This window comes from Pelodiscus sinensis, chromosome 7 (genome assembly GCF_049634645.1).
Source record: "Pelodiscus sinensis isolate JC-2024 chromosome 7, ASM4963464v1, whole genome shotgun sequence".
NCBI classification, from domain to species: domain Eukaryota; kingdom Metazoa; phylum Chordata; order Testudines; family Trionychidae; genus Pelodiscus; species Pelodiscus sinensis.
The window spans coordinates 61,958,870-61,986,292 of NC_134717.1; the positions used below are offsets into that span (position 1 = coordinate 61,958,870).

General features: G+C 52.3%; 2 protein-coding genes across 4 annotated transcripts; one reads left to right on the plus strand and one right to left on the minus strand.

The window, feature by feature from the left end:
• Positions 1-22: 22 nt before the first annotated feature.
• Positions 23-16,979, plus strand: RAB17 (RAB17, member RAS oncogene family). 3 transcript variants are annotated; one of them, XM_075934028.1, is made up of 7 exons: positions 23-164; positions 792-918; positions 5,019-5,181; positions 7,988-8,139; positions 9,216-9,341; positions 11,505-11,598; positions 13,685-16,979. In XM_075934028.1, the coding sequence occupies exons 2-7, from the start codon at positions 862-864 to the stop codon at positions 13,804-13,806; spliced, it is 714 nt and encodes a 237-aa protein (XP_075790143.1). In that variant the 5' UTR covers positions 23-164; positions 792-861; the 3' UTR covers positions 13,807-16,979. The 3 variants fall into 3 exon arrangements, with proteins under 3 accessions (XP_075790143.1, XP_075790144.1, XP_025042641.1); XM_025186856.2 differs by lacking the exon at positions 23-164 and having other exon boundaries at positions 504-918; XM_075934029.1 differs by lacking the exons at positions 23-164; positions 9,216-9,341 and having other exon boundaries at positions 190-918.
• A 26-nt stretch (positions 16,980-17,005) lies between these two features.
• PRLH (prolactin releasing hormone) lies at positions 17,006-26,654 on the minus strand. Its single transcript, XM_025186879.2, has 3 exons — positions 26,476-26,654; positions 19,751-19,909; positions 17,006-17,509 (listed from the first exon to the last, which is right to left on the minus strand). The coding sequence occupies exons 2-3, from the start codon at positions 19,848-19,850 to the stop codon at positions 17,346-17,348; spliced, it is 264 nt and encodes an 87-aa protein (XP_025042664.1). The 5' UTR covers positions 19,851-19,909; positions 26,476-26,654; the 3' UTR covers positions 17,006-17,345.
• Between the last annotated feature and the right edge of the window lie 769 nt (positions 26,655-27,423).

Consider the following 27,423-nt stretch of genomic DNA (forward strand, 5'->3'; position numbering starts at 1 on the left):
ATTGCAAGCAGAAAACGCACCCCGACAAATCGGAATGGCTCTGGACGTCAGCCACACCAAAGTCGTCTGAGCTCCCGTCCTGGCACAAAGCCACAAAACAGAGCGTCAATGCACAGCTGAGAACGGACACCTCATTTCACCCGTTCCTGGCCCATCCACAGGTGGTAAGAATACCGGTGATCTCCAGTCGGGGAGTGGACCAAGGGGGCCTGTTCCAGCATTTCTGGAGCTGAGAATGTAAGGCCCTTCCCCCTCCTCCACCTTGCACTGAGTACAGCTCAGTTGGTCCAACGCTCAGGCCCTGAGATTATTAGGAATATTAACGCCCTGAATATTAATTCCCAGGCCTGCTACCCTCCACGAGTGTGTCTATGCAGTGTCTGCAGCACAACACACCCCATTCTCCAAGCACTGAGCTGGCAGAACACAGTGGAAACAAGGAATGCAGGGGCGGGCGCAAAGTTTACCAGACGTAGCAAACAGGGAAGACAAGGAACCTGTAGAAAGGAGAGGGACGTACAGAAGAGCTCTGCTCAGCATTTCACTGGAGCATGCACGGCCCCGCCCGAGCGAAGAGAGGCCGGCTCCACACGACCCATAACTCACCTTGATTACAGGTTTTATGGCTCTGCGTTCTTAAGGGCAAATCAACTCGCTGGGGGAGCAGTGGACCTTAAACTTTACCAATCACTGTTGTATCTGTGTGCTGATCTTTGGGAGCAGCTAATACGCTGGTGAAAGTACCTGGCCTGCCGTGGGGTGTTTCAAGAAGTGCCCTTTTTACTTTCTAGTTTGCCTGGATTTCACGTGAATACCTGGACAACCCCGCTGCTTCCCAGCTAGCATTGTTTCAGACTTTCAATGGACCGAAGCCTCTCTTCCCTGCCCCCGCCTAGAAGAAAAGCGATGTTGAAAAAGGTGAGCTCTTCCTCTATCGGTTAGAGAAGAGGCTGGGGGTGCAGCCTGGGGAAACTAAGGCTGAGAACATGAGAAGGCTGGCACACCGGTAATGTTCAAAGCCATTTCAAAGCACCTTTGGGTACGTTAGCAACATGGACGCTGTAGTCCAAGGTTTGCGTGTAACCAGCCACCACTGCGTCGGACAGACGACAGTGCATCTTTCTTTCGTTTCAGGGGAAACTTCTTTAGGATTATGTATTGCCTGTCGTGAATTGAGTGCACCGAGGAGAGCCAGCCCCAGCCTCAAAGACCCTTTGGGTTGAAAGAGAGGCAAGAACACCGTTGCACCCCAAAGCGCTGCTTGACCAGGAGCTGGGTTTACCACAGCGAGGGGGATCAGTGGGGCTTGCCTGGTACAGCAGGGCTTGAGAGAAGGACGGGGAAGGTTTTATCAGAACGCAGGGATCCGCCACAGATAAGACTCAGCCATCGAGAGTCCCAAGAGAATCTTGCAGTCCAACGAGAGTATTTCTAGGACTCATTTGTGTTCGAGATTTTTCTTTCAAGAACAAGGGCCCAGTCCTACTCCCCGTGGCTTGGGGGAGAATGGATCAGGCCCTACAATGGTACAGTCCAAGAACGTCTTTAGGCCTTGAAATGCCCCCGGCCCGTGTCCACCCTCCAAACCCAGGCTGATCTGCAGTTCAAAGTAAGCCTTAGCAATGACCATTTGTGTGCACTCAGCTGCCAGCTCTTCCTGTAAGACGTCTGTCCTGGTGCTTGAGGAAGATTTACACAGGCGTTGAGAGCAGGACGGGGCCCTTATTCTGGAAAAAAAAATCTTGAACCCAAATGAGTGACTTGACTGCAGAATTATTTTGGGACTCCTGAGGACTGGGTCTTATCTCTGGTGGATCCCTGTGGTGGATTCTTGCCTGGTTTTTGAAAGTCAATGAGAGTGGGGCACTTGTCTGCCATCGGTTCATTTGAAACTCAGGCGCAACCCTACAGATGTCCTAAGCCATCCCAACTAAAGTGTTTAAAAATAGGTACCTAAAATTAGTCTCCTAGGCCTGCACTGAGACATCTAAATCTAGAGGCCAGGATACTTACCCTGCAGAGCAACTGTGGAAGCAGCTGGGTACTTTCAAAAACCAGGCAGGTGCCTAAAAGATGGATTTTCGGAGTTTAACTTTAGGCTCCTATTTTTGAAGTCTCGGTCAAATGGGTGTTGAAAGGAAATGGCATCTTAACAGAAACCCATTTTTACTGGTGTATTTAGCTGCAGTGACCCATTTCGTTTAACTTATTTGCATATTCTGGCAGAACGTAAGAATGGCCATACAGGGTCCTTCTAGATCACTGTCCTGCCTCTGACAGTGGCCAATGTCAGAAGCATCAAAGTGAATGAACAGACCAGGGCAATTTTGGATGATCTGCCCCTGTCATCCAGTGTCACAGCCAGAGGTTTAGGAACACCTAGGCTGCGTCTAGACTGGCATGATTTTGCGCAAAAGCACCCACGAGTATTTGCAATAGAACACTGACTTTGTAATGTACAAAATCCGTGGTTCTTGCGCAAATACTCTGATGCTCTCGCTTAGGGACAAGCCCTCTTGCGCAAGTATTCTTGCGCAAGAGGGCCAGTGTAGACAGCAATGTTAATTTCTTGCACAAGAAAGCCCGATGGCTAAAATGGCCATGGGAGCTTTCTTGCGCAAGAGAGCATCTACAGTGGCACGGATGCTTTTGCGCAAAGGCACATGCCAGTATAGACGCTCTCTTGCGCAAATACTTTTAACGGAAAAACTTTCATGCCAGTCTAGACGCAGCCCTAGAGCATGGGGTTGCAACCCTGACTATCTTGGAGGACAGTCATAGTTGGGCCCAGCCTCCATGAACTCATCTCATTCATACACTAGTTATGCTCTTTGGCCGTCACAGTGTCCTAGGGCAATGAGTTCCACAGGTTGACAGTGTGTTGCATGTGAGTTAGACAAGGCACATTACTGCATAGTTAAACCATCTATGCTGCCAGATGTATTGCTGCTTGAGAGTTTGTGAGAGTGAGGGAGAGAAATTGTATCAGCTTTAGCAGGATGTGGTTTTGATTTCAGTTACACATATTGGGGGCAGGATCCCCCACTGCCAAAAATAAATGTAGCTGTACTAAGGCCGCTAAGGCTACACCAGTTTACACCAGTTGAGGATCTAACCCTGCTGTTCTTAATCCAGTAGGCTGGGAGAAAGGGGGTTGATTTAGACAAAAAGCCCAGGTGTTGATGCAAGTATAACACACCTGCCACTGCAGTTATACTTACGGGCCCTGATCCTGCAAACACTTAGGCTATGTCTACGCTGGCAAGATTTTGCGCAAATACTTTTAACGCAAGAGTTTTTACGCTAAAAGTATTTGCGCAAGAGAGTGTCTACACTGGCATGTGCTTTTGCGCAAGAGATGTGCTTTTGCGCAAAAGCATCCACGCCAGTGTAGACGCTCTCTTGCGCAAGAAAGCTCCGATGGCCATTTTAGCCATCGGGCTTTATTGCGCAATAAATTCATGTTACCTGGCTACACTGGCCTCTTGCACAAGAACAGTTGCACAAGAGGGCTTTTTCTTGAGCGGGAGCATCATAGTTCTTGCGCAAGAAGCACTGATTTCACACATTAGAATGTCAGTGTTCTTGCGCAAGAACTCTCCGCCAGTGTAGATAGGCAGCATGTTTTTGCGTAAAAGTGTCCTCTTTTGCGTAAAATCATGCCAATGTAGATACAGCCACACAGACCTGGTTTTGTGAGACACAACCCACTAATTAAATGTTCATGTCATCAACTATATAATCAAGCATGGCTGGCTGCTTTACTTCCCCAGTACCTGCATTTGGTTTATTTATCTTTAAGCTGTCTGATTTTCAGGGCCTGTTTTTTGAAATTTGAGGTCTATGTACATGGCCTCAAAGCAGGAGTTTATAAGAGCTCCTTGCTATTGTCACAGGAAGATTTTTTTTTTTTTGCAGCGGGTGAGGGGGAAGGGATACTTCCCCAAATTCTTATCTAAACAGGATCTACAGTAGTCTCTCAGAGTTGCAAACACCAGAGTTACGAATTGGCCTATCAACCACATACCTCATTTGAAACCGGAAGTACGCAGTCAGGAAGCGGCAGAGACAAAAAACCAAGCCAAATCAGAAACACCCCAAACACAGTACAGCACTGTGTTGAACATAAACCACTATAAAAAAAAATAAGGCAGCATTTTTCTGCTGCATGGTTCAGTTTCAAAACTGCATGAAGTCGATATTCAATTGTAAACTTTAGAAAGGCCAACCGTAACGTTTTGTTCAGAGTTACAGCCAACCTCTATTCCTAAGATTTACTACTGAACTTCAATTTTTATGCGTATAAAAGAGGACTTGCATGCTAGGTTAGCCTTTGGAGCCTTGTTATTGAAAATCCTAGTTTAGCATTTGGTGCATTCCTTCCCCAGCGTGCTTTACTGAAGTCCTGTTGGAAACAGCATTACCTTGAAGTGCACTAGCAGGGTCTACCCAGAGCAATTAATGCACACTTTAGAAATCACCCCTCCCCCACCCCCGAGCTTGCATTATTGCTCCATGTAGATAAATCTTTAGAATCACAGAACATTACAACTGGAAGGGACCTCGAGAGGTCATCGAGTCCTGTCCCCTGCCCTCATGGCAGGACCAAGCACCATCTAGACCATCCCTGACAGGTGTCTGTCCAGCCTCCTCTTAAATATCTCCAGGGATGGAGATTCCACAACCTCCCTGGGCAATTTATTCCAGTGCTTACCCACCCTGACAGTTAGGAAGTTTTCCCGAATGTACCTGCTACAGTCCTCCTCTCTACCAGCCCAGTACTGCCCCCGTACTGTAGCAATAGCCTTAGAGTTAGACTCCCAGTATGGTTCTTTTAAGCACATTGAGCTTGATCCAGCTTATTGAGTGGGACAGGGTTGGAGAAGAATTAAACTGGAGCCATGCCTCCCACTACACTGTGTGGGAAATCAAGGCACGGGGCCTCGTGTACCCAGAGAATCAACTGAGCGCCCTAGAGCTCACTGCTTTCTGAATAGGGTTTTTTTTTCCCCTGGCAGAATATGGCCTCGAGAAGAACGCCACAGCAGGAGGCAGGGTCTTCCACAGAGCAGACCTACGTCTACAAGGTGGTTCTGCTGGGGACCACAGCTGTGGGAAAGTCAAGCCTCGCCTTCCGCTATGTGAAAAATGATTTCCGGGAATCCATGCCCACGGTGGGATGTGAGTGAGTAGCAGCAGTAAAGACATAAAGGGCCGGGCCGGTATCTCTCTTCAGTGGAGCTATGTCCGTGTAAAGTCTGGCTCTGTTTAAGCCACCATGCCTAGCAGAAACATGGCAGGTTGGCTTTGGGGCTGCATTCAGAACTCAGTCCTGGCAGCTCTGGGTTAGATGTGGCCCCCTAGTGGAATGTGAGGGAACAGAACCCCACCGCTGCCACCAGTGACTGGTTGGTTTGGTTCCTGTCTCCGGATGGCTCGCTGTGAAATAAGCAAGAGTCTGGGCCAGCGGTGCAGCTAATGTGCCTGTTTTAAAAGCTGGGCCTTTCCTGTTGCTGCTCTTTCTAGCTGGATCTTTAGGCACCTCAGAAACACTTCTGAAGAAGTTAAACCAGAGCATCTACCTCTTCATTGTGGTAAAGAGCTCTTTGAGTTCACTGGCAGGGAGAGAAACAGGAACTGCTGCACAGCTGTATCTGCTGCGGTGTTAGAGCGACATCTAGTGGCTTATTTCAAGTCTTGCCACATTTAAAGAGGGCTCTGCAAGGATCTTGTTATTACAAAGCATGGGGCTTGGGTGGCATTTGACCAGAATCTGCACTTCTGACTAGCCCAAGAGAGCATTTACCAGTTCTAGAGACTTTTCCCTTTGCAGCCTCTCCCCTCTTTCTCATGCTTTCCCCCCTGCTCCCACAGAAACACAACAGGTTGGACCTCCCTGGTCCGGCACCCTCGGGAGCTGATGGATCCCGGACAAGGGAGTTTGCTGGACTGGGGAGGTGAGGGCTCTCCCAGGAATGCTGGCCTCCCATCTGGTTCCCCTCCTGGCTGTCACCCTGCTCCTGGTCCCCAGTGGCAGCCAGCTTGGCTGTGCAGGGGCTGCAGGGCTGGCCTGGCTGTGCTCCAACCCTGGAGCTGGCTGGACTCTGCTGCCGGCTCCTTGCCAGACTCCCAGCCGACGGGGTGCTGCGGTCCTGCAGACCAGCAAGTCCCGGAGCAGAGAGGCTCCGCCTGTACCACTGCACAGCATTATCCATGGATTCATGCCAGTACCATTCATAGCACTCACTGCAGAAATGCTACCAAATTCTTACTCTCACTGCAGAATGGTGGCACACGTGCACCCTTGCATCTTAAGAAGTAGGGATGTGAAAGTGTAACCGTGTACACGGTTAGCCAATGAGCCTGGACTCACTGGTTAACCTTCATGGTTATACACAGGCAGGAGTGGCTTGAGGAGAGCTGCCGGCAGCTGGCGCCCCAGGCGGAATGCACAATTGGTGCTCCTACCTCCATAGCCCTCAATGGTATGATGTCATCATTGGGTGTCCCGGTGGACGCGGCACCCTAGGCAACTGCCGAGGTTGCCTGCATCCACGGGCTGCCCCTGTACGCAGGCTGCCTGCATGCACTGGCTCCTGTGAGCTGCCTGCCCTCCTGAGCTGCTGCCTCTGAATCAGAAGCAGCATCATGGTGGTTGGGGGGAAGAGGGCAGGCAGGAGCTAGCAAGTGCAGGGGCCTAGCATTCACTGGCTCCCAGCGAGCTGCCGGCCTCCCACCCTTTCTGTAAAATTTTTAGCAGTTACACATTTAGTCAGTTAAAACGCATTTTAACAGCCCTGCTAAAGTGTGTGTCGTATTGGCCTAACCCCATTCAGACTGGACTCTAAGCACGTCTAGATTGCAGGTTTCTTTTGGAAGAAGCTTTTCCAGAAGAGATCGTCCCCAAAAACTTCTTCCGAAAGAGAGCGTTCGCACTGCCAAAGCGCATCGAAAAAGCGATCTGCTTTTTAAAAGGATAGCATCCACACTGAATGAACACTATCTCGCAGGCAAGCTGGGATTACTATGCATGGAGTGGTCACCAGGGCACCTGTGCTTTTTCCTCTTCTTTTGAAAAAACTCCCTCTTCCGCATCCACACACGCCTTTCTCCGAAAGAGCGCATTCGGAAAAGGAGTTCTTCCTCGTAGAATGAGGTTTACCAATGTTGGAAAAACCCCTCTGTTCTTTCGATTTTCTTTCGAAAGAACACAATAGCAGTGTGGACATCAGTGGAGGGTTTTTTTTCGGAAAAACAGCTGTTTTTCAAACAAACCCTGCAGTTTAGTTTCACCCTAAGATATTACCTCACTTGCTCTAGTGAAACCACCCTGAACCCACATTAGTTGTTTTTAAAAAACAAACAGCAGCTTCTGAAAAATTATTACGATTTCATTGGTTTTTGGTTTTAACGTATTCTTTAAGAGTCCAATAAACCCTTTCCAAATGAATTTGGACAGCCGTCGTCCACACAAGTTATTTTCGATCAGGGTCAGCAACCTTTTCAAACCAAAGAGCCAGACTACATCACAATTCAGAACAAGTGGTCGACAAACAGCCCGTATAAGAACGCCCATTTGCATGACTGAAAACATACAACTTAATATTATGGATAATTGACATGATGATTAACAATAGCATCAACAAACTGTTGTACTCACAGACGTTGTTTCATGGGACGTCTGCTGATGCATCTTTTTGCACATTTCTTTGATGTTTACATCATAACTGGACAAATTCAGGTGCATGTGCACGTTCAAGCTACGTGAGTCATTACATGTTTTTTAAATTTTGATACAACTTTTCATTTTAATTTAAAAATGGTGTGTATTTTGGGAATGACGAAAGAGCCAGATTTGGTTCCATACTGAGCCATATTCGGCTCGAGTACCATAGGATGCAGACCTGTGCCCTAGATAAAGGTTAACATCTAATAACCGAGCATGCACCAGCCTTCTCAATGAGCTGCCCCTCTCGGTTGCTTTCAGGTTCTTTCTTCACCCAGCTGGTCTGCTTAGAGACCACCACAATGAAGCTCGAGATTTGGGACACTGCTGGCCAGGAGAAGTACCAGAGCGTTTGCCATCTTTATTACAGGGGGGCGAATGCTGCCCTTCTCGTATACGACATTACCCAAAAGGTAAGACACACCGGAGCATGCGCTGCCACCTCTCCTGCTGAAGCGTTCACCTGTAACTTTCTAAAACATGGGAGGAGCCAGATAGCTCAGTGGTTTGCGCATTGATCTACTAAACCCAGGGGTGTGAGTTCAGCCCTTGAGGAGGCTGTTTAGAGATCTGGGGCAAATCTGTCAGGGATGGTACTTGGTCCTGCCATGAGGGCAGGGGACTGGACTCGATGACCTCTCAAGGTCCCTTCCAATTCTAATGTTCTATGAAAATATGTGGACTGACTCTTGTTGCAAAGATGCTGCAGAAGTTCTGGTGCAGGGCAGCTTCCCAGAGCATGGCCGAATGTTTTGGCCAGGACGATTTTGTCCTGCACACGTGCCAGGTGTGTATGTACAGGCAGACTCACCCTTCGTCTGTCGCTTGAAGACACACCAGGGGCTGGCGCAGACATTTCACCGACAGCGGACAAAAAGAGCACCTGCCATCACCCAGCGAGGAGACGGAGGGAATCCGAGAGTCCTACACTTACCTCTCCATACAGTGCAGTGTGGGGTGGCACGCTGAGTAACGCTGGCCGTGAAGAACATGCCCCAGTCTGAATGGCTGCCTCTCTCCCTGCCCCAAGATCTCTCTATCTAGCCTCAACTCCCATCCCACCCCAACCACCAAGCCAGTGACAGAGAAACATCCCTAAGTGCTATTTGTCCCTCTGGCTTCACTCCCTGACCTCCAGTCATGGTAGTTACCCAGCGAGGAGACCTGAGGCTGCTGTAGAGTCTCACAGGAACAGAACTTCATGGACAAGGTGAACCAAGTTTTTAAGAAGCCCTGGCCTGTCGTGAAAAGAACCAAATCACCTCAGCCCATCATCTGTGCACTGGTTCTGTGACCCACTTGGGAGCAGTGGCTATTGGAGGAGCAGTTCTCCTCCTTCACGGCTGTGGGGAAGGAAGGACCTTCAGAGCTGTTGAGTAGCCCCCCTACCGTCACCCATCGGTCTCTACCACGGTTAGCCCAGCGTTGGCAAGCACCTTTGGGCCAGGCAGCTGTGGGTTTATTGTCTGTCTGACTCTCACCTTTCCAGGCAACTTTCGCAAGAGCAAAGCTTTGGCTGAGGGAATTGGAGAGGGAATTTCTTCACGACGAGATTGTGATCGTTTTAGTCGGCAATAAGACGGACCTTGCTGCTCAGCGGGAAGTGCCTTTGGAGGTAAGCGGCATCAATGCCAAATGCTGAGACTTTACGCTGGCTGCAGATTAATGTTCCCTCTATCTTTTTCTCCATCCGCGTGCAGAATAAATGTTATGTGCACCAAGGCATGTGTGGATGCGCACCACCAAGAGAAACACAGGCTGCCAGCTGTGGGCGCCCTGCTAATCTGTATACTGTAGCTGTGGTCCCCAACGCGGTGCCCGTGGGTGCTATGGCGCCCGCCGGGGCATTTATGTGTGCCTGCTGAGTGATCAGGGGCCATTCTTGCGCCCTAGGCCCCGGGTGCCTCGCACATACGTGGCCTCGCCCCCAGACACACGGCGCATGAGCAGCCCCGCCCCCGGACATGCAGCGCATGAGTGGCTCCGCCCCCTGGACATCCGGCAGCCCCAAAAGGTTGGGGACCACTGTGTGGTGTATGATACAGTTATGCACCTGCCTTGATTCTGCAGTTTTAATGAGTTAACCCTTCTCCTCGCCCCCAACTTTGGACAAGATCTCGCTCTGAATAGGTCGGGTACAAACCAAATGGTCTGCCAGAATTCTGCCTCAACCCTCCATGAGCCAGTGTGTTTTAACCTTGTATCCACGGGGGGTTCCCGTGGGCTTCCAGTCAGAGAGCTGGCGTGGGGCTGGCAGTGGCGCAATACGGAAAACAAGCGTGGCCTAAACCGTTTGTGCTGAGACCGCCCAGTGGAAGAGAAGGTGCTTCCTTTCCCCCCCAGCCATTGGAGTGCAACGGTGGAACTAACGTCCGTGTACACGAAAAGCACAAGCCGGGCGCAGGTTCTAGTGTGCACCTGTGCGTGGTGCACTCACCGACCCGGAAGGGCTCCGTGGAATGCACGGCCACGTCCCTAGGGTGCCTCGCACTGGCCTGTTGGAGCGCAGCTCTCTGGAATGTACCCCCTGCGGTGCAGACAAGTGCCCCACACCGATGCGTCCCGCGCCTCGTGCGTGATTAGGTGGACAGTGCAAGTGGTGGAGCTAACAAGGGGGGTAACCAGGCTCTAAGCCGGTGGGCAGCATCCAGCTGAGAGATTTGTCCCAGCGCTGCCTTTGTAAATCGCTGGGGATTTCTGGAGTCTCCGCTTCCCACTTCTCCGCCACCAGCTGGACAGGGCAAGTGGGGATACCCCGGCTACACTAGAGTGTGTGTCTGCTCCCAGCTCACTCATCTCTTCTCCAGGTGGGCACGGCACGGCCCTCTCCACGTTGGCCGTGCCTGCGGTGGCTAATCATGAAGGCAGGAGCTGTGTCTACCTTGTGGGACAAGATTGGGAGCCTGGAACATGGAGCCCTTATTCCCATCCCCTTGCCAGAGGGTTACAGAGGGAGGTTGACCAAGTCAGATGTGACGACGGTGCAGAACATAGAATCCTAGCACACTAGAACTGGAAGGGACCTCGAGAGGTCATCGAGTCCAGTCCCCTGCCCTCACGGCAGGACCAAGCACCGTCTAGCTCATCCCTGACAGGTGTCTGTCCAACCTGCTCTTAAATATCTCCAGTGATGGAGATTCCACAACCTCCCTGGGAAATTTATTCCAGTGTTTAACCCTCCTGACAGGCAAGGGCTGCGTCTAGACTGGCCAGTTTTTCCGGAAAATCAGCCACTTTTCCGGAAAAACTTGCCAGCTGTCTACACTGGCCGCTTGAATTTCTGCAAAAGCACTGACTATCTCATGTAAGAAATCAGTGCTTCTTGCGGAAATACTATGCTGCTCCCATTTGGGCAAAAGTCTTTTTGTGCAAAACGGCCAATGTAGACAGCTCAGATTTGTTTTCCACAAAAAAGCCCTGATCGCGAAAATGGCGATCGGGGCTTTTTTGCGGAAAAGCGCGTCTAGATTGGCCACGGACGCTTTTCTGCAAAAACTGCTTTTGCGGAAAAGTGCCCTGCCAATCTAGACTCACTTTTCTGAAAATGCTTTTAATGGAAAACTTTTCCGTTAAAAGCATTTCCAGAAAATCATGCCAGTCTAGACGTAGCCAGGAAGTTTTTCCTAATGTCCAACCTAAACCTCCCTTGCTGCAGTTTAAGCCCATTGCTTCTTGCCTTATCCTCAGCGGTCGAGAACAATTTTTCTCCCTCTTCCTTGTAACACCCCAAGTCTCCTTTGAAGTAACCCTGCCTTTTGTACCCCCCCCTCCCAACTAGGAGGCTGAGGAATTTGCAAAGAGCAAAAGCTTAATTTTCATGGAGACGTCAGCGAAATCCAACCACCGCGTGACCGAGGTCTTTATGGCTGTAGGTAAGTTCTACAGGAAAAGCTGCTGTACCGTGAGCAGCGCTGAAGATGCCGAGGTCTGTGCTGGCTTTTTGCCTTCCGAGCCATAGCGCTTCACCTCTTGCCTCCTCCCTGATGCTCCAGGGCAGTTAGGGGTGAGATACTTGACTTGAGGAGGCCCATAGGTGCTAGGAGATAGATGATCTGAAGAGGGACCCTGTCACGAGTCGGGCTACCCCTCAGGCTTACAACCTATTCGTCATCGGGGTTAGCCACCCGTGTACTTTTCCCTCACTCGTGTTCCCCGTGCCCCAGTCCCGCTTTATGGCTAAGTTTGTGGCTCCACGGGTAGCGCACTGAGTCTTAACCTCGTTGATGAGGTGCCTCTTGCTGTGAGGTGGGAGGGGGACTCGGGCCTACCCCCACTCCGGGTCCTGACACAGGACCCTTAAAGGCAGCGGCACCCTAGTGCCGCCCGGTTGGTGGGTTGTTCCCTGAAACTCTCCAACCCTCGGGGGTTTTTGTTCCCTGTCCTGGGTCACTTCCTCCTGGTCCTACGTGCCGGTTCCGGCTCTCAAGCCGCCTCGCCCTGGTCCTTCCGGGGTTCTCCCCGGGGATCACCTCTCTCCTCCTTTCCTGTTCCGGGCATCTTTTCAAAGGCCCGCTTCTCCTGGTCCCGCCCCCTCCCTGGGGCATGGGGTAATGACGTCAGCCGTGGGGAAGATGTCCCAGCTCCCGGCTGCCCCGGCTGCCCCGGTACACGGCTGGAGTTGTGTCCTCCTCGCCAGAGCCTTCCTCGTCCTTGGCTGGCCGGAGAATGCAAGGTGCCATGCGCTTCTCTGTGCAGGAGCCCGGCGCCCCGTCACAGACCCATAACTGCTGTTTCTCCATTTCAAACAGACAAGCCAGCACCTCCCAACCTCTGAGACAAGCAAACTATAGCACAGCTGAGTCTGGACTAACAGTGGGAATAAAGCCTTCAAACTGGCCAGAACAGTGGCTTTCAACCTTCCCAAACTACTGTATCCCTTTCAGGAGACTGATCTGTCTTGCATGCCCCTATGTTTCACCTCAGTAAGGCCATGTCTTCACTGTGGGGAATATCGATGCTGCTGTGATCGATCTTCCGGAGCTTGATTTAGCGGGTCTAGTAAAGACCTGCTAAATTGAACTCAGAGGGTGCCTGCTTCTGCGAGGAATAAAGGAAACCAATGGGAGCTTCCTGCTGTAGGGGTCGGCAGAGAAACTTGAATCAAGGTACATGGACTCCAGCTACATAATTAACATAACTGGAGTTGCATACCTTGATTCAGCCGTCCCCTGTAGTGTAGACCTGGCCTCACTGTTACGTTTACATGACAGAGGTACAGTGGAATCAGTAGATGTTGTAGGGCAGGGAATGAAGAGGTAGGTGTATGGCAGAGTCCTGAGGGAGGGACCATTTTCCAGAAAGAATGAAGGAGAAATTGTGAATGGGAATTTGTTGACTAGTAAGTGCCGGAGTCTAGGCATAGGGGTCTCGAAGTGAAAAAATATGAAGTTAAAAAAGTTAAAGTGTAAACTTAAATCCCTCAACATTTCTGAATAAGAACATGCAGACGGCCAGACTGGGGCAGCCCAACGGTCCATTCAGCCCAGTTGGCCAACCGTGGCCAATGCCAGGTGCTTCAGAGGGAGTGAACAGAACAAGCGATGAAATGATCCCTCCCCTGTTGCTTATGTTTAGATATTTTAAATGATAATACATAGAAAAGGAAGAGTTCCCCAGGCCCAGCCAAATAGCGCATGAGGGACGGAGAAGGTTGTTCTTCTTTACCTGTCGCTGTTGCAGGTCCATCCTTGGCAGGAATTAAAACAGCTCTGAGGCTGCTCTAAGTTTCCCCAACAGCAACGGTAATCTAGGGATCGTTCTGCTAGTTGCAGATTGCTGTGCCCTGCGCCCCTCCCCGAGCCCACTGCGGATGGGAGGGGACACACAGCTGGGGAACCCCTAGCTGCCCCAATAGCAGCTGGAAAGTTGCCCGAAGAAAGTCAGAGTGGGGGGTGAGGACGTAGTACAAAGCGATACAATGGCTGAGCGGAGAAGGTCTTATTCTGAGTTTCTGTGCAGCTTGCGAGTTATTGAAACGGGAACGACAGAAGGAACCAACACATCAGCCTCAGCCCTGGAAGAAGTCATGTGTGGATCTGCAAGAGCCAAGCAATCCAGCCAAGAGGTGCTGCAGGAGCTAAGAGAAGTGGCAGCCGGACCTACGTTTGCTGTTCAGTGGGTTTTTATTTTGGGGGAGGGACAGAAAGGTGGGCCTATGCGCTGAGCCGAGCAGCTTGAGTGTTGAACTGTGAGTATTGCTTTTTTAAAAATAGTCAGTGCTCGATTGAAGAGCTGTATGAGAGGAGAGATTGCTGAGTGCCAGGGACCGGAAAAGCAAGTCTCCTCTGTCCTGTGTTTGCTCAGTATCACTAGGAAAGAATGTGTTGTTACATGTCTTCACGAATGAAACCAGCAAACAGGCGTCATCTCTCGGCCCTCCATCCCACCTTGCAAATTCCATTAAAAACCCCGTAGAGGCTCGTAAAGCTACAGTCCCCCAGTCGCGTCACACAAGATGTGTCCCGAATATGCGACGCGTGTGGTAGGCCCTCAAGATTTTGTCACAAGTCTCGTGACTTTGGGGGCCTTTCTTAACGCCCCCGCTGATGGAATCAAGTGATCGCTTAAGAACCTTTAAAACAAAACAGAAACTAACACTCGCTGGCCGCTGTGGCAGTGGAGAAGATGGAGAACGCGAAGCAAGCACCCCCCGAAGGCCCAGGTCGCACAGGAGGAGACCCTACGTGTTATTTAACGTCTCATGAATTTGGGACAGCGTTTAATGGCCGACGGTCGCCGGGGCCGAGCCTAGTAACTCAGCTCGCTGGGCAGGAGGGGGACTGTGGTTATCCACTGACATAAGGCAGCGCTCTTCCACTGCGCGGCTGCATCTTGCGGCTGGTGTCTAAGTATCTTGACATTGCAAAGGTGTCAGCGGCATGCGCGTGTCTCTTCTAGCCAGATAGTCGGGAAACCTGTCCCGCTCACGTCCCTGCACCAAGATGTACAAATTCAGAGCCCGCCACTGGCATGCACAGTCCCCCATGCGCCGAGATGCTGCTGCGGGGGCCGCCTGGCCATTAGCACTGAAAAGAGCTGAAGCCAAGTGCTCTTAGCACCACGTGGAGGAAGGAGACTCTCCGGTGTCCCCTGTATTGGGGCCAGGGCAACCACTCGCTCTGGGCAGGCTTGTGTCCTTGGTCACTTCATTTGAACAGCACAGCCAAAGATGTCAGGCGCTCCCAGCTCCAGGGGTGGTATTTCCCCGCAGGAGCCCGAGTGCATCGGTTCTGGGGCTGGGCAGGCTGCTCTCGTCCCTATATGCTTGGCTGACCTCTTCGCCCCCTCCCCCTACAGCGGGTGTTGTGGTGAAGGCACATTTACCGGGCAGTTCACACCACTCAGGGGCCTTGTTTCTGGCCATCTGCTGGCTCAGGCCCGGCCCACACTATGGCCTTAGCCCCTGGCGTAGCGCTGTGCCCAGGCACAGACCTGGATGTTCACTGGGACAGCTTGTTTCCCTGCGGGGGTATGTGCATGTGGGGGAGAAGCTGGACGAATCCACATGGGCATCCAAGGGCAGGCTGGACCCACCACGGCCACCCACAGTGTGACCCCAGATTAACCGTTTTCTGGAGCCGAGCGGGTCAGAAGTGGGAGCCCAGGAGCTGAACCCTGGGCCTAGGTGTCTGTGCCTGGCTCGGGGAAGGGGAGCAGCCCTCTCCAGCACAGTGCTGTCACAAGCTCACAAGCCTCCCAGGCGGCTCAGGAGCAGAGGGGACATAAAGGCCCCTCAGGGGACCGGCCGGCCGCTAGCAGGCTGGACTCCAGGACACTCCGAGAAGAGGCTTTTGAGTCAGCCACTCCTGCCCTCCTGCCTCTGCCTGCTTAAATACGGGCCCTGCTCCACCCAGGTGGGAGCTGGCTGCCTCGAACTGGCTGAACGGGCTCTCTGGGGCCTGGCTCCCTTGGCAGAAAACGAGCCCCACTCCCGCCCGAGTGCGGGGCAGAGTCGCCCTCCACGGACGCCCCATCAGCCGCCTCAGAGCCCGTGCTGCCTCCCCATTGGCTTCCGGCCTGACAGCCTCACGTCTGGAGACGAGGTGGCGTGACCCCTGAGTTTCCCCCGGGCGAGAAAGGAGAAGCCAGCCCCTAACCTACCCTCACATCCCATGTAACCCTAAGGAGCCAAGCAATTGCTTGGGGTGCACAGGGGCTGTGCTAGGCCCTGCGTCCTGGCCTGGCCTTCCCCTGGCTTTACGCTCTTCCCTAGGCAACAGCGGCTGCCCGGCTCAGTGGCGGCTGCCCGGCCCAGCGACGGCGGCTGACGCTGCAGGACCGTGGGGTGGCGCTTTCTCCTCAGAGCGGCCGCGCCCTGCAGCTGGGGCTCTCCAAGGCCATTCGACGCAGAGGCCGGAAGGACAGCCAGCAGCACCGACGTTGCTCCCTTCACCCCCCTAGATCTCCCAGCGCAGGGAGCAGCTGGATTCTGTATGACACTCGTGCGAGCCCGCAGGGTGTGCGCTCTCGGCGGGGGGCTCTCGCAGCCCTCCATGCCTGATTCTGGGCTGGCGGCTGCTTATGTCCCCACTGCCTGATGCGCCGTGGGACTCGGAGCCTGCCTCCTCCTTATGCAGACACACCTGTGTAGGTATTTGCTGCCCTGGGATGTGGCTGGCGCTGCACGGAGGCACCAGGCAGGGCGGGAGGACAAAGCGGGGACTGGTGTTCCAAAAGGGCCTGGGGATCCCGGCTGCTGTGGTAGCCCCAGGCCCTTTAAAGCGCCGCTGGAGTGCCGTGCGGGGCGCTCCAGGCGGCTCCTAGGGCTGCCTGGGGAGGCGGGGGCGTGGCAGGGGGCACTCCATGCAGTGCTGAGGTGGGAGGGGCATGCTGCGATTCCAGCAGCGCTGAGGGCTGCTGTGGCCCCGCCCCTTCTGGAATAGTGGTGTTGGGCCCCTCCTACTTTACCCAGAGGCCCGGCCAGGCTGTCGGCTCCCCTGACACCGTGGCAAGATGTCTGCCAGCCGGAGGCGTGGGGCCTGCGGCAGAGGTCGTCTTGGCTAGTGTGTTACTCCTGTTGGCATGACACGGGTGTCGGGAGTAGGGCCGGTCATGGCCCCCCTGTTTTCAGAGGGCGTCCGGATCCCAGAGTGAAAAGATGGCTACTTAGTCTGGGGAGCCGCTCAAAACACTTCCTTGTGCGGAGGAGAAATGGTGCAGGAAACGCGACGCAACCTCCGGGGAAAGAAACGCTCCAAGGATCCTACGCCCCAGCAGGAAGACACGTTGGAGTCCTTGAACAGCACGGCAGACACCTGCAGAGCGAGGGTTTTCCATGGTTTTATTATTCTGATCTGTATAAAAGAGCCCACGTTGTCAGACGATTACCATGGGAATTTGTATTTCTTCTCCCCCTCCCCCAGTGCGAACCACCTTCGACTGAGAGCAAAAGCCAGAAATGGGGGACAAATGGGGAACAAGAGGGGTGGGGGGGGGAAGAGGGGAAATGTCTGCAAAAATGTGGGTGTTACTAACTGCTCTTTGGTTCCTATCATTTATAGCCACAAAGATACATGGAGAACAGACCAAACATTTTCACGTGCTGGGAAGAGGCTGAAGGGCAGGGAGGCGAAGGGTCTTTTATTGTCATTGCTCACATTCATTGTGGCCCTTAGCGGTTTCATTCATCTTGAACGGACTCGCTGCTCTCTTCCAGCGGCACGCACGTTTGCCGGTGTCCATAGCCCGCCTTCCGGGAGCCTTCCACGACCGCCCTCCTCCGGCCGAACCGGCCCACGGGTCTGATCCCACGCCCCGTGTACCAGGAAGGGTCGATATCAGGGTCTACAAGGCAAAGGCCATGCAGCGTTTAGAACGTGGGGCTGAGGGCTAATGCGCCTGGCAGGTGTCCCAGCCATGTGTCTCGGGCCTGGGCACCGGGGACAGCCGGAGCTGAAAGCACGAGCTGGTCTTATTCTAGCTCCATCGCCAGGGGCTACGGTGGCTCCTCTCCTCCATGGCTCTGGCCCTGAGACACTCCCCAGTAGCCTGCTCCTGCCTTGGTGTGGCCATGGCTTGTTTGACAACGACAGTGGCTTTTGCACAAGAGCAATGAAGGAGGGAAGGGGCCGGGCTTGCAGGGGAGGGACCGGGGGACTCAGGGCACCGGGCGTGGGAAATCATTCAGCCTTTCAGTCGGAGGTCTGCAGTTCCAACCCACCCCGGTGCAGTATAGACATGGTGCCCCTGGAGTCCTGGGGGCCCGGAAGAGTCACCCCACAATTCCATAGCTCGGTGCAGGGCTAGGAAGTCGGGGTGATGCCCCCCCGGACTGGGTGCCCCCCATGCGTGAGCCCAGCGCCGGCGTGGCCCCAGCAGCTCGCCTGCTTGGCCGTGGGCAGCCGCCCTCCCCCGAGCTCGGCTCTCTCGCAAGGAACAGTTTCGCCGGAACAAGTTTTAGGATGGGGGTGCTGAGCTGTGCCCCTCACCACCCCAGGCTGGGTCACAACAGCCAGGACTGAGGTGATGGCAGGGGGGCAGGCCTCCAGGACCCGAGGGCCGGTGTTTGGGACCCTGGGTGAGGGGCTGGCCCCCAGATGTTGGGTAACAGCGGGCTCCGGGGTGTGGGCTGGGACCCTGGCGAGGGGGCACGCTGGGTGCAAAGCTGAGGGGTGCAGCAGGCCCCCCAGCCCCTACTTCCCGTGCCTACGCTGCGCTGTGGGGGTTTGGGGGACATGGCGCTTCTGGCCGCCTCCGGCTTGGGCCTGGCGCCATCGTGGGGAACCTGACGTCGTCCGGCGGTCATTAGGAAGCGGGGTTGGTGGCTTAGGCCTGCTCCTGAGGTCGCCAGCGCCCAGTGGCACCTGGCAATGTCGGTTCCCCCGGGGGCTACACCCCCAACGTGCCAGCTCCTCCTTGCGGGGGGCCAGCACTATGTGCAGCTGGGGACAGCTGCCCTTCCCACGGCCACGGTTGGAAACCGACAGCAGCCCCTGGACAGGCCACGCTGGGACGCCAGGGTCTCACCTGCTGCGGGGGGAACCCGGCGAAGGACCCATGACGCCCCTGGGGCTTCTCTGGCTCCCAGTCCGCAGGGACTCCCTCGCCGTGGGACCTGTGTGCCCTGGCCGCAGCTGGAACGTGGCTTTGGTGCTGCTATGACGCCGAGCGCGTGGGGCGCCCAAGACAGCCGGCTGCCCCCCGCACACAAGCACGCCGCTGGCCTTGGGGGGGGGGGCAGGAGGAGGCAGTTAAAAGGAGCAAAGGACCTTTGGGGGGCTGAGGCCCACGGCTAATGAACAGAAATGGACCATTTTGGAGTCCGGCTGCTGGGCTGAGCCAGAGGGGGAGGGACTGGGGTGGATTGGCTTGCAGAAGATGAGACTGGAAAGTGCAGGGTGGCAGGAGGGGGAGGCCGTGGGGCGGGAGAGGAGGATTCTGGTGGGACCTGGGAAGCCAGGAAGCGGAGCTGCCTGTAATTTTGCAGGCGGACAGGCAGAGGGCGCGAGGACCCAGAACTGAGTGCAAAGTGCCTGGCACTTAGAGCTGCAAACCAAAGTCCTTTTCTTACACTTTGCTGCATTTGAACCGCTCCAGGCGTTTGGGGCCGGGCGGGGCCGAGCCCTTTCATGCGCCTTGAGTGTGGGCACCAAGGGCCTGCTGCTTTGTGCCAGGGCCAGGCCCGGCTACCAGCTGCATGGGAGGTCCGGGGAGGCGGCGGCAGAGCCATGTCTGGCATGGCCAACGTGGCTTGAGTATGGGCACCCAGCCCTGCTCCTGGACCTCGCAGCAGCCGGGCTGGTGAAGGCCTGGCTCCTTCTATGGCGTGGATGCTTTGGAGACTGGTATCACAGCAGCCAGCTCCCCGCCCCATGGCCCTGGCTACCAAGGGAGAGGAAGAGGGGAGGTTCTGTGTTCAATACTGCTACTGCCACGCCAGCCCTGGATACTATCCATCACGGACCTGCGTCCCATTAGCAGGGGGAAGGTTGTGATAACAGAGGGAGGGACTGTGCAGCCTTTTGCGGGGGTGCCAGGCAGCCCCAGCGAGGACCTGGCCTGGCTGCTGTAGCGACAACAGCTTACTCCTGATTTCCATGGATCGCTCGTGGATTCGGCCTTCGGCTCCGGGCAGGGCCAGACAGACGAGCAGCAGGGACACCAAGCAGGCAGCCAGCAGTTTCATTCCCTTCGGCTCTCCCAGGGCTGTGGCCGATGCCGGAATTTAGCACAGGGCGACGCAGCCTGCAGAAAAGAGACCCGGAGAGTCAATCAGACGGTCATCTGGGGAGCGGGGGGGCTGGTGTGAGTGAATCCCACTGAGCAATGGGAATGACAGCTACTCCTGAGAAATGGGGGAGAGGGTGGTGGTGGTTGGCATGGGAAATGCCAACGTTCGGAAACTGGCTTTTTGTCCCATGTTGGACCGAAAAGCTGACATGTTGAAACCTCCTGCAACATAAAATGTCTGCATTTTACAAAATTGGAGCTATCAAAAAGCTTCGTTTCAATCACGTCCAAACGTTGTAATATACACTCATAAACCACCGATATTAAATACCAATATATTAACACGAATGGGGTAATATTGCACGTCAAAACTACAAGAATCAAACTGAGATAAAAACCTGTTGTTTTGACTCTCTCGAAATGAAGCACTTCAACAGTATCAAAGAGAAACAAGAAAGTCCAAATAATTCATTCAGGGTGGATTGGATTTAAATGAAGGTGACTTAAATCAGAACATGACCTATGTTCTAGAGAACATGACCTATGAAGGAAGGCTGAAAGAATTGGGTTTGTTTAGTTTAGAAAAAAGAAGATTGAGGGGGATATGAGAGCAGTTTTCTGGTATCTAAAAGGGTATTATAAGGAAGAGGGAGAAAACTTGTTCATCTTGGCCTCTGAGGATAGAACAAGAAGCAATGGGCTTAAGCTGCAGCAAGGGAGGTGTAGGTTGGGCATTAGGAAAAAGTTCCTAACTGTGAGGGTGGTCAAACACTGGAATAAATTGCCCAGGGAGGTTGTGGAATCCCCATCTCTGGAGATATTGAAGAGTAGGTTAGATAAATGTCTATGGGGGATCGTCTAGACAGTATTTGGTCCTGCCACGAGGGCAGGGGACTGGACTCGATGACCTCTCGAGGTCTCTTCCAGTCCTAGTATTCTATGATTCTATGAAATCATGATTCAAATCACACACACACACACACACACACACACACACACACACACACACACACAATTAAGTGGGCACTTAATTTTGGAGTAAGCCCCATTGAATTCACTGGCACTTCTGTTTTGCGTGAAAACCAATATAGAATGGGGCGCCCTTTGGAAAGCTGACTCATGCTGAAGTAAACCAAAGACCAGACTGATGGCATCACCATTAGGGTCTGTGGCCACGATGTTCCAAAATAGGAAAGATTTGCTAGGTAATATAAAATAAGAAAATGACACCCAGTGACAACAGGCAACTCTAGATTTCTCTTACTGCAGCTTTCTGTGCGGTGTACTTGGGTGCTAGATTCTAAACCTAGTTAACTAATTAAACAAGCCATAAGGATTAGCTACGTTTTTGTGTGTGTGTGTGTGTGTGTGTTGTTCTAACAACATCCAACACGGCAAACAGCTTGGGAATTTACCAACTCACCCTCATACTCAAAGGCACAGTCTTGCAGAACGATGCACTGCAAAGTGAATGATTTAAGTTACTGACCATTCATCCACTCAGCCATATCTACCTAGCGACACATTTTCACTCAGGGAACGAATTTCTTCAAAATATTCTCAGAGAGGGTCTCTCGTATGCCTAGAAGCCAGGACAGTTTTTCTGTGGCAAGAACTGTCAAGAAGAAAAGGTCAGTAGCTAGAAAGGAATTAATGGCTCTAGTCTGCCCAGCCTATCAGATTGTGAGTGTATATGTAGCATGTTTGTGATGAGATGTAATTGTAACTGTTATTTTTAAATGAGAAATTTAGTATTTTATCGATGATTTTTAAAATCAAATTAAAACATCCAATTTAAATTAAAAAAAAAATCAGATGTTTTTATTTAAAAAAATTCGATGTTTAGCCACTCGGCTTTTTCCACGTCAAAATAGTCAGAATCAACACATTCCTGCAAAACAGCCAGACTTTGACAAAACTGCATTTTCCAATGGAAAAACATTTCCCTTGAAAGTGTTTGAACCAGAGCTAGCAGGGATGGCTGCAGGATCGGAGTTGCCAACCACACCATAGTCATTCAAAAGTCATGCGTCAGGGCCCCTGAAAATCATGCAATTTGAAGAGATTTCTTTTCATTTGCTGGCTGGTATCTGAGCTGTTTCCGTGTCCTGGGGTGCCATTCTCAAGCTTTTCTACTCAGCCAGTAGGGGGAAAAAAATCTATTTTTGAGGAAAGCCAAGCACTGTCGTGCAAACTGGGGCTTAAAGAGAAAAAAATGAAATACTACAAGACCCATGATAAAAAAAAAATCTTGAGTTGGCAACAGTGGCAGGGAGCAGTTGGCTTTTGGAGCTGTAACTACACACAACACCTGACTGTATCCGGGTGAACGCACAGGTGCAGACGCAAGTGCCTCTGTTGTGGCATGTAACAGGCTGGCTTGCCGAGGTTCTAGCCAGCTCTGAAGAGGAGAGGCACCTCACCTGGGTGGATGCAGGTGTTTTAATAGAAGCAGCCGCCAGACATGGCTGGTGTGGGGCTGGCTGAGAGGGAGGAAGGGCAAGCCAGGGAGCTGGAGGGCTAAGAACTGGCAGCTTCAGGTACAGCTTATGGGCTCGGACTTTGTATTGGCTTCCCTTTGTGATGAAGGACTCGGACTGCCTTTAGCTGTAAACCAGCTCCAGCCGGGGGAGCTGTAAGCCATGACCAAGACTCCCTGGCATGTGTAAGAGGCCCATAAGGAGGAGACCGCTAGAGGCAAGGCAGGACAGAGGCGCCCCTGGCCAGTAGGGGGCGCTTGAGCCGCGCCAATGCTGTGGGGCAGCTAAGGACGGCAACGCCTACGCCCTGCACCGAAAGCTGCATATGGTGAAGGCTCCAAAACTCTCTTCCGAGCCCTCGTCATCTCCGGCCTTGATCCTGCCGCCTCCTTTTCTGGCCTCCCTGACAGCCAGCCCATCCCCCTCCCGGCCAATGGCTAGGATCACCGTGTACTCTGCCTTGTCGGCCTGTTTGCCCACTTCTCCCATGCTCCCCCTCTTGCCCCTACTGGCACGCAGCACCACGGATCCCGTCTTCCCTCCCCCCACCCCCCATCTCCTCCTCTTGCAATGCCAGGACAAGGCTGACGTCAGAGACAGCAGGATACAGTGGTGACCTACTTTCCAGGCCTGGCTTGGAGGACATCACTTCGTCATTACATTCAAGCTGCCCCACACTTAGTATGGGGAATAGCGAGGGAAGGTGCTCAGGGGTCTAAAGAATCTGCCAAGCTTGCAAAACCGACCTCTGTTTTGCCTCAGAATTCGTCATTGTTTCGAGGCCCTGTATTCCGCTTACGTCTTTGCATTCCCAAAGCACAATTCAGTGCCCTGAATTAGCCACGAAGCCTTTGTTAACCAGCAAGTCGTGCTTTTTGGAAGGAGTTGGGCACACGTCCCTTCCGTGTTCTGTGTGGGCCTTCTGCCAAGGTGCCAGTTCCCAGTGTGTTCCCTGAAACTCATAGGCTACATCTACAGTGCACTCTCTTGTGCAAGAACACGTGCAAAGGAGGCGCGGCGATATTCATCGCCGTTCTGCCTGAAAATAAGCAGCAGACCAGCTCTTGCACAAGAGGGGTTTTTCTGCAAGAAGGAGCGGGGAAGACTGCTCCTTTTTGCACAAAATGGCATCTCATTAAGTATGCAAATGAGGCACAGCGCTATTCATCACTGCGCCCCATTTGCATATGTGCTTGCACAAGAGAGCACAACGTAGAGGTAGCCATAGGTTTTAAGGTCGGACGGGACCGGCGTGATCGTCTTGTCGGACCTCCTGTACGTGGCAGGCCACAGAACCCCGCCCACCCGTTCCTGGGACGCTCACGAAGCACACACAAGGGGCGTTACCAAGGAATAGTGCCAGCACAGATGTAACAATTGAGTGCCACGCACCGTTCCCACAACATTAACTCTTTTTCCTCAGCCATTTTAAAAGCTCAGCATCAAAAGGAGTAACCACTAAGAAAATACTCCTGCACTCCTCCCCCCTCCACCCCGTACCACGGTGTGGCTCATCACCACAGCGCCTCCTGCTGGTCACGTGGGAATTAGCTCAATGCAGCGCCAGAGCGCCCCCTTCAGGCTGGTGTCTCACCTGTTTGTGCATTTAATGGTTCTGCCTCCTTACCCAGGACCCGCATCCCTCCCAGACTGTGGCACCCTTCCCTCAGGGTACTGCCCTGCTGCAGGGCCTCCACCCCCTCTGGGGACCCCCATCCTCTATGCCCACCTTGCCTCAGTGACCCTACTGCCAGTTGTCATCTAGCCCCTGCCCCAGGGCCAACTGCCATCTGAAATGGCCACAGATCATGGGGGGGGGGGGCGGGGGCTGCTGCCTTCTTGCAGCTCTAGGACCCTCAGGCCTTACTTCAGGCCCTCCAGCCTAGACATGAGGTCAGCCCAGAGCTCCCCAGCCCTGCCTGCCTTTTGCCAGCCCTGCTCTAGCTCAGGAAGCCTTTGGCTTCCCTAGCAGCCAGGCCCCTCCTGCTCCACACCTGGAGCAAGAGCAAGTGAGTCTTCCGCTCTCAGGAGCCCTTATTGATACAGCCCTCGGCTGGGCCCTAATGGGCTGTATCTGCCTCAGCTGGAACAAGGGTGAGTGTCTTCCCTCCCTCGCAGGAGCCCTTATTGATACAGACCCAGCTGGCCTTTAATTATCTGCTGCTTCCCGCTCAGCCTCCCTAGACTGGTTCTAACCCTGGTACGGCCAGTGTGGGGCAAATGCCCCATCTCACCCCCTCTGTTTATTTTTCTGCCTTCCTCTCTAGGAGCAGGGGGTGAATTTTTGCCCTTCTGGCCACGGTTATTGGAAGTGGGCACCAAATGTTTTCCACGTGCCATAAAAGTATTTCAATATTTTAAAAAGATTTCCTATCCCGACTCAGGATGAGAAGTCAAAAGTTCAAACCTTTCCTGAACTGAAACATTGAAGAAAAACCAATACAGAAAGGTTCAATTTTGACCATCAAATTGCTTCACTTTGATCCTATCCAAATATTTTGTTTCAGTTTTGACTCTTATTTTTTTAAAACTGTAGCGAGTTTACATTTTGAAATGAAAAGTTGGTTATTAATCAGAACTTATTTTTTAAAAAAATGTCAAAAAGAAACATTTTGAAAATGTTCAAAAAAAATCAAATGAGTCAAAACTGACCCTTTTGCACAATAGTGTTTTTGACAAATCAGCCTATTCTAAGGAAAAACACTGTATAAAAAGCATTTTCCACTGGCTCTGCTTGCTATTCCTTTTTGTAGGGTCCGTGGTGATTGCCAATAGGGCATTGGAAGAAAAGAATTGCTTTGAAAAACTTCCTGGTTTATTTCTTCTGTTGCCTGGTACTTTCTGTCTAAGTTACTGATCCCCTTAAAACACTGAAGTGGTTCAGAAATAGACATTTGTCTCCATCCCAGGCAATCAATGGCCCGCTAATCTGGCTGTGTGAGGAGTCAAAGCGAGTTTAAGTGTTCATTGTAGCCACCCTCTCAGTGGAGAGTCTTAATACCTTATTAATTCTTTCCCCGTCATGGTAGGGCATTTTGGAAGCCTTTTCATAGCTGTGTTAATAGAAAGGAGACTCAGGCTGAGGTCAAGGAGGCAGGCGAGTCAGGTTCGTACGGACAGCATGCTGTCGTGCAATGAAGCAATGTTTGGAAAAATATAGAGAAAGACGTAGGAGATCCGAGGTCTGGCCCAATGAACCCACTGGCATGGAGAAGGCAAGCAGAACACGTAGCTGGGTGGATTCTGTTATTGGATCACCGAGCCTGTGTGTGACCCTTGTCAGTCCCTTACTCTCTGCAGTCCTTCCTTTCCTGTCTGTAACATGGCCAGAACAATACTTCCGCAAGTGAGGGGGGAGTTTTGAAACCTATGAAACCGACAAGGGCTGAGAGGTATTGTTCCTGCAGTCCCTAACTTCGGCTGGAAATTCATACAAAGCCAGTTTGACATTGCAGGAATTTGGAAACTTTTAATGCTATAACCTGAATTGGCATAAAATACCCATTTTTGCTGCAGAAAGCAACTTTGTAGTAGCAGCTATATCCCAGTAAAGGGAAAACCGAATTAGAAGCCATTTGTAATTAAGCACAAACACTCAGATTTCAGAGGGATGCTTGCCTTTCATTGCACACTTTTGGGAAACAACGAGGAGTCCTGTGGCACCTTAGAGACCAACAAAAATATATATAGTATCACGCACTTTCGTGGGTAAAAGTCACTTCATCAGGTGTGCTGGAGCGGAAAGTACTTTTTGCTGAAGTTTAAAACACTGCTGACACACATGTATAGTTTGCAAAAGTTCATGTGAAGAAACAAACACACACACACACACACACGCACACTAAAAACTTGAAACATGCTAGCAAGCGGGTTTCCACACCACACAAGGATCATGGCATGAAAACACTTAACAGCATCCCCGAGAGAACATATCACACAAAAACTTGGTAGAAAACCCACCCTAGTGAATTCACTAAAGCTACAATTCAAACCCCTTCCAGTTTACCTCTGGCTTATTTTGCTCTTCTTCTGCTTCCAACAGGGTGTCTTTGCCTCAGCCGTGTGTGCGTGGATGGGACACGGACCTGATAAAGTACTTACTGTGTATCGACCAGGACTCCCAGAGTGTGATGCCGCTTTCTTCCTCCAATGAGTGGACTCTGAGCCAAAGAGCCCCTGTTTGCTTGTTTTATGCCTTGCCTAAGTGCTGATGTCACAGACAAATCCAGCCCTGGACAAAGCCAGCGCGTTTTAACGTCAGCTCCCCCCCCCCCCATAATCCATTATGTTAATTTTTATCAAATCCAGGAAGGGATTTTCATGACTCACGAGGGTGGTTATTTTATCTCAGGGTTCTAATAAGTTCTTCATTTGGACAAATCAGATAGCTGAAGAATATGCTAATCTTCCCCCCCCGTGCGCCATTAATGTCCCTCATCTGTGAATGAATATTGTGTGGACTCATTCCAGAAGGAGTGCACTGGTAAGTCAATTAAGCTACAACGGTGGCAATCCTACTTTGTACATGTGCTCTATAGTAGGCGTTTGTATCAGGGTCAATTTACCGACCCGCCAAACATCCCAAACGTCAGACATCCCAAACGTAAGCCCCGATCCTGCTGGCTACAATGCTTGGGCAGATGGTCGCGGCTGTGCAGCGCTCTGCGTACTTCAGAGGGTGTTGCATGGCTGCAACGTCCCATGGCATCACCTGGGAGCCGAGCCAGCTGCTGGCAGCTTCTGGGGTGCAGTGCAGAATGCAGCGCCAGGACAGGAGGAGAACTGCCTTAGTGTCCCCGCTGCTCACCGGATCCCCATTTGATTTTGATTTTTTTCCCAAAAAACTTCCAGTGAACAACAAAAAATCACTTATTTGCAAAGCAGCATTAAGTGCATAAGCTCCATTGGGTAGGGTGTCAATTTCCAATTTTATTTCATAACCGCCATGGATCCTCTAGCATGGTTGCTGTTAATACGGCCCTGGCCAGCATCCAGGCGTAAGAGCTAAAAAGTTGCAAAGTGTTTGGCTCGGAATCCCCCACTGCAACT

Excerpts from the sequence above, each read along its gene's own strand:
- RAB17 (XM_075934028.1), top strand. The coding sequence starts at position 862 with ATGGACCGAAGCCTCTCTTCCCTGCCCCCGCCTAGAAGAAAAGCGATG. Across the intron at positions 5,182-7,987 it reads ATCCATGCCCACGGTGGGAT|GTTCTTTCTTCACCCAGCTG; the intron begins GTGAGTGAGTAG and ends GGTTGCTTTCAG. Across the intron at positions 9,342-11,504 it reads AGCGGGAAGTGCCTTTGGAG|GAGGCTGAGGAATTTGCAAA; the intron begins GTAAGCGGCATC and ends CCTCCCAACTAG.
- PRLH (XM_025186879.2), bottom strand. The coding sequence starts at position 19,850 with ATGAAACTGCTGGCTGCCTGCTTGGTGTCCCTGCTGCTCGTCTGTCTG. Across the intron at positions 17,510-19,750 it reads GCGATCCATGGAAATCAGGA|ACCCTGATATCGACCCTTCC; the intron begins GTAAGCTGTTGT and ends TTTGCCTTGTAG.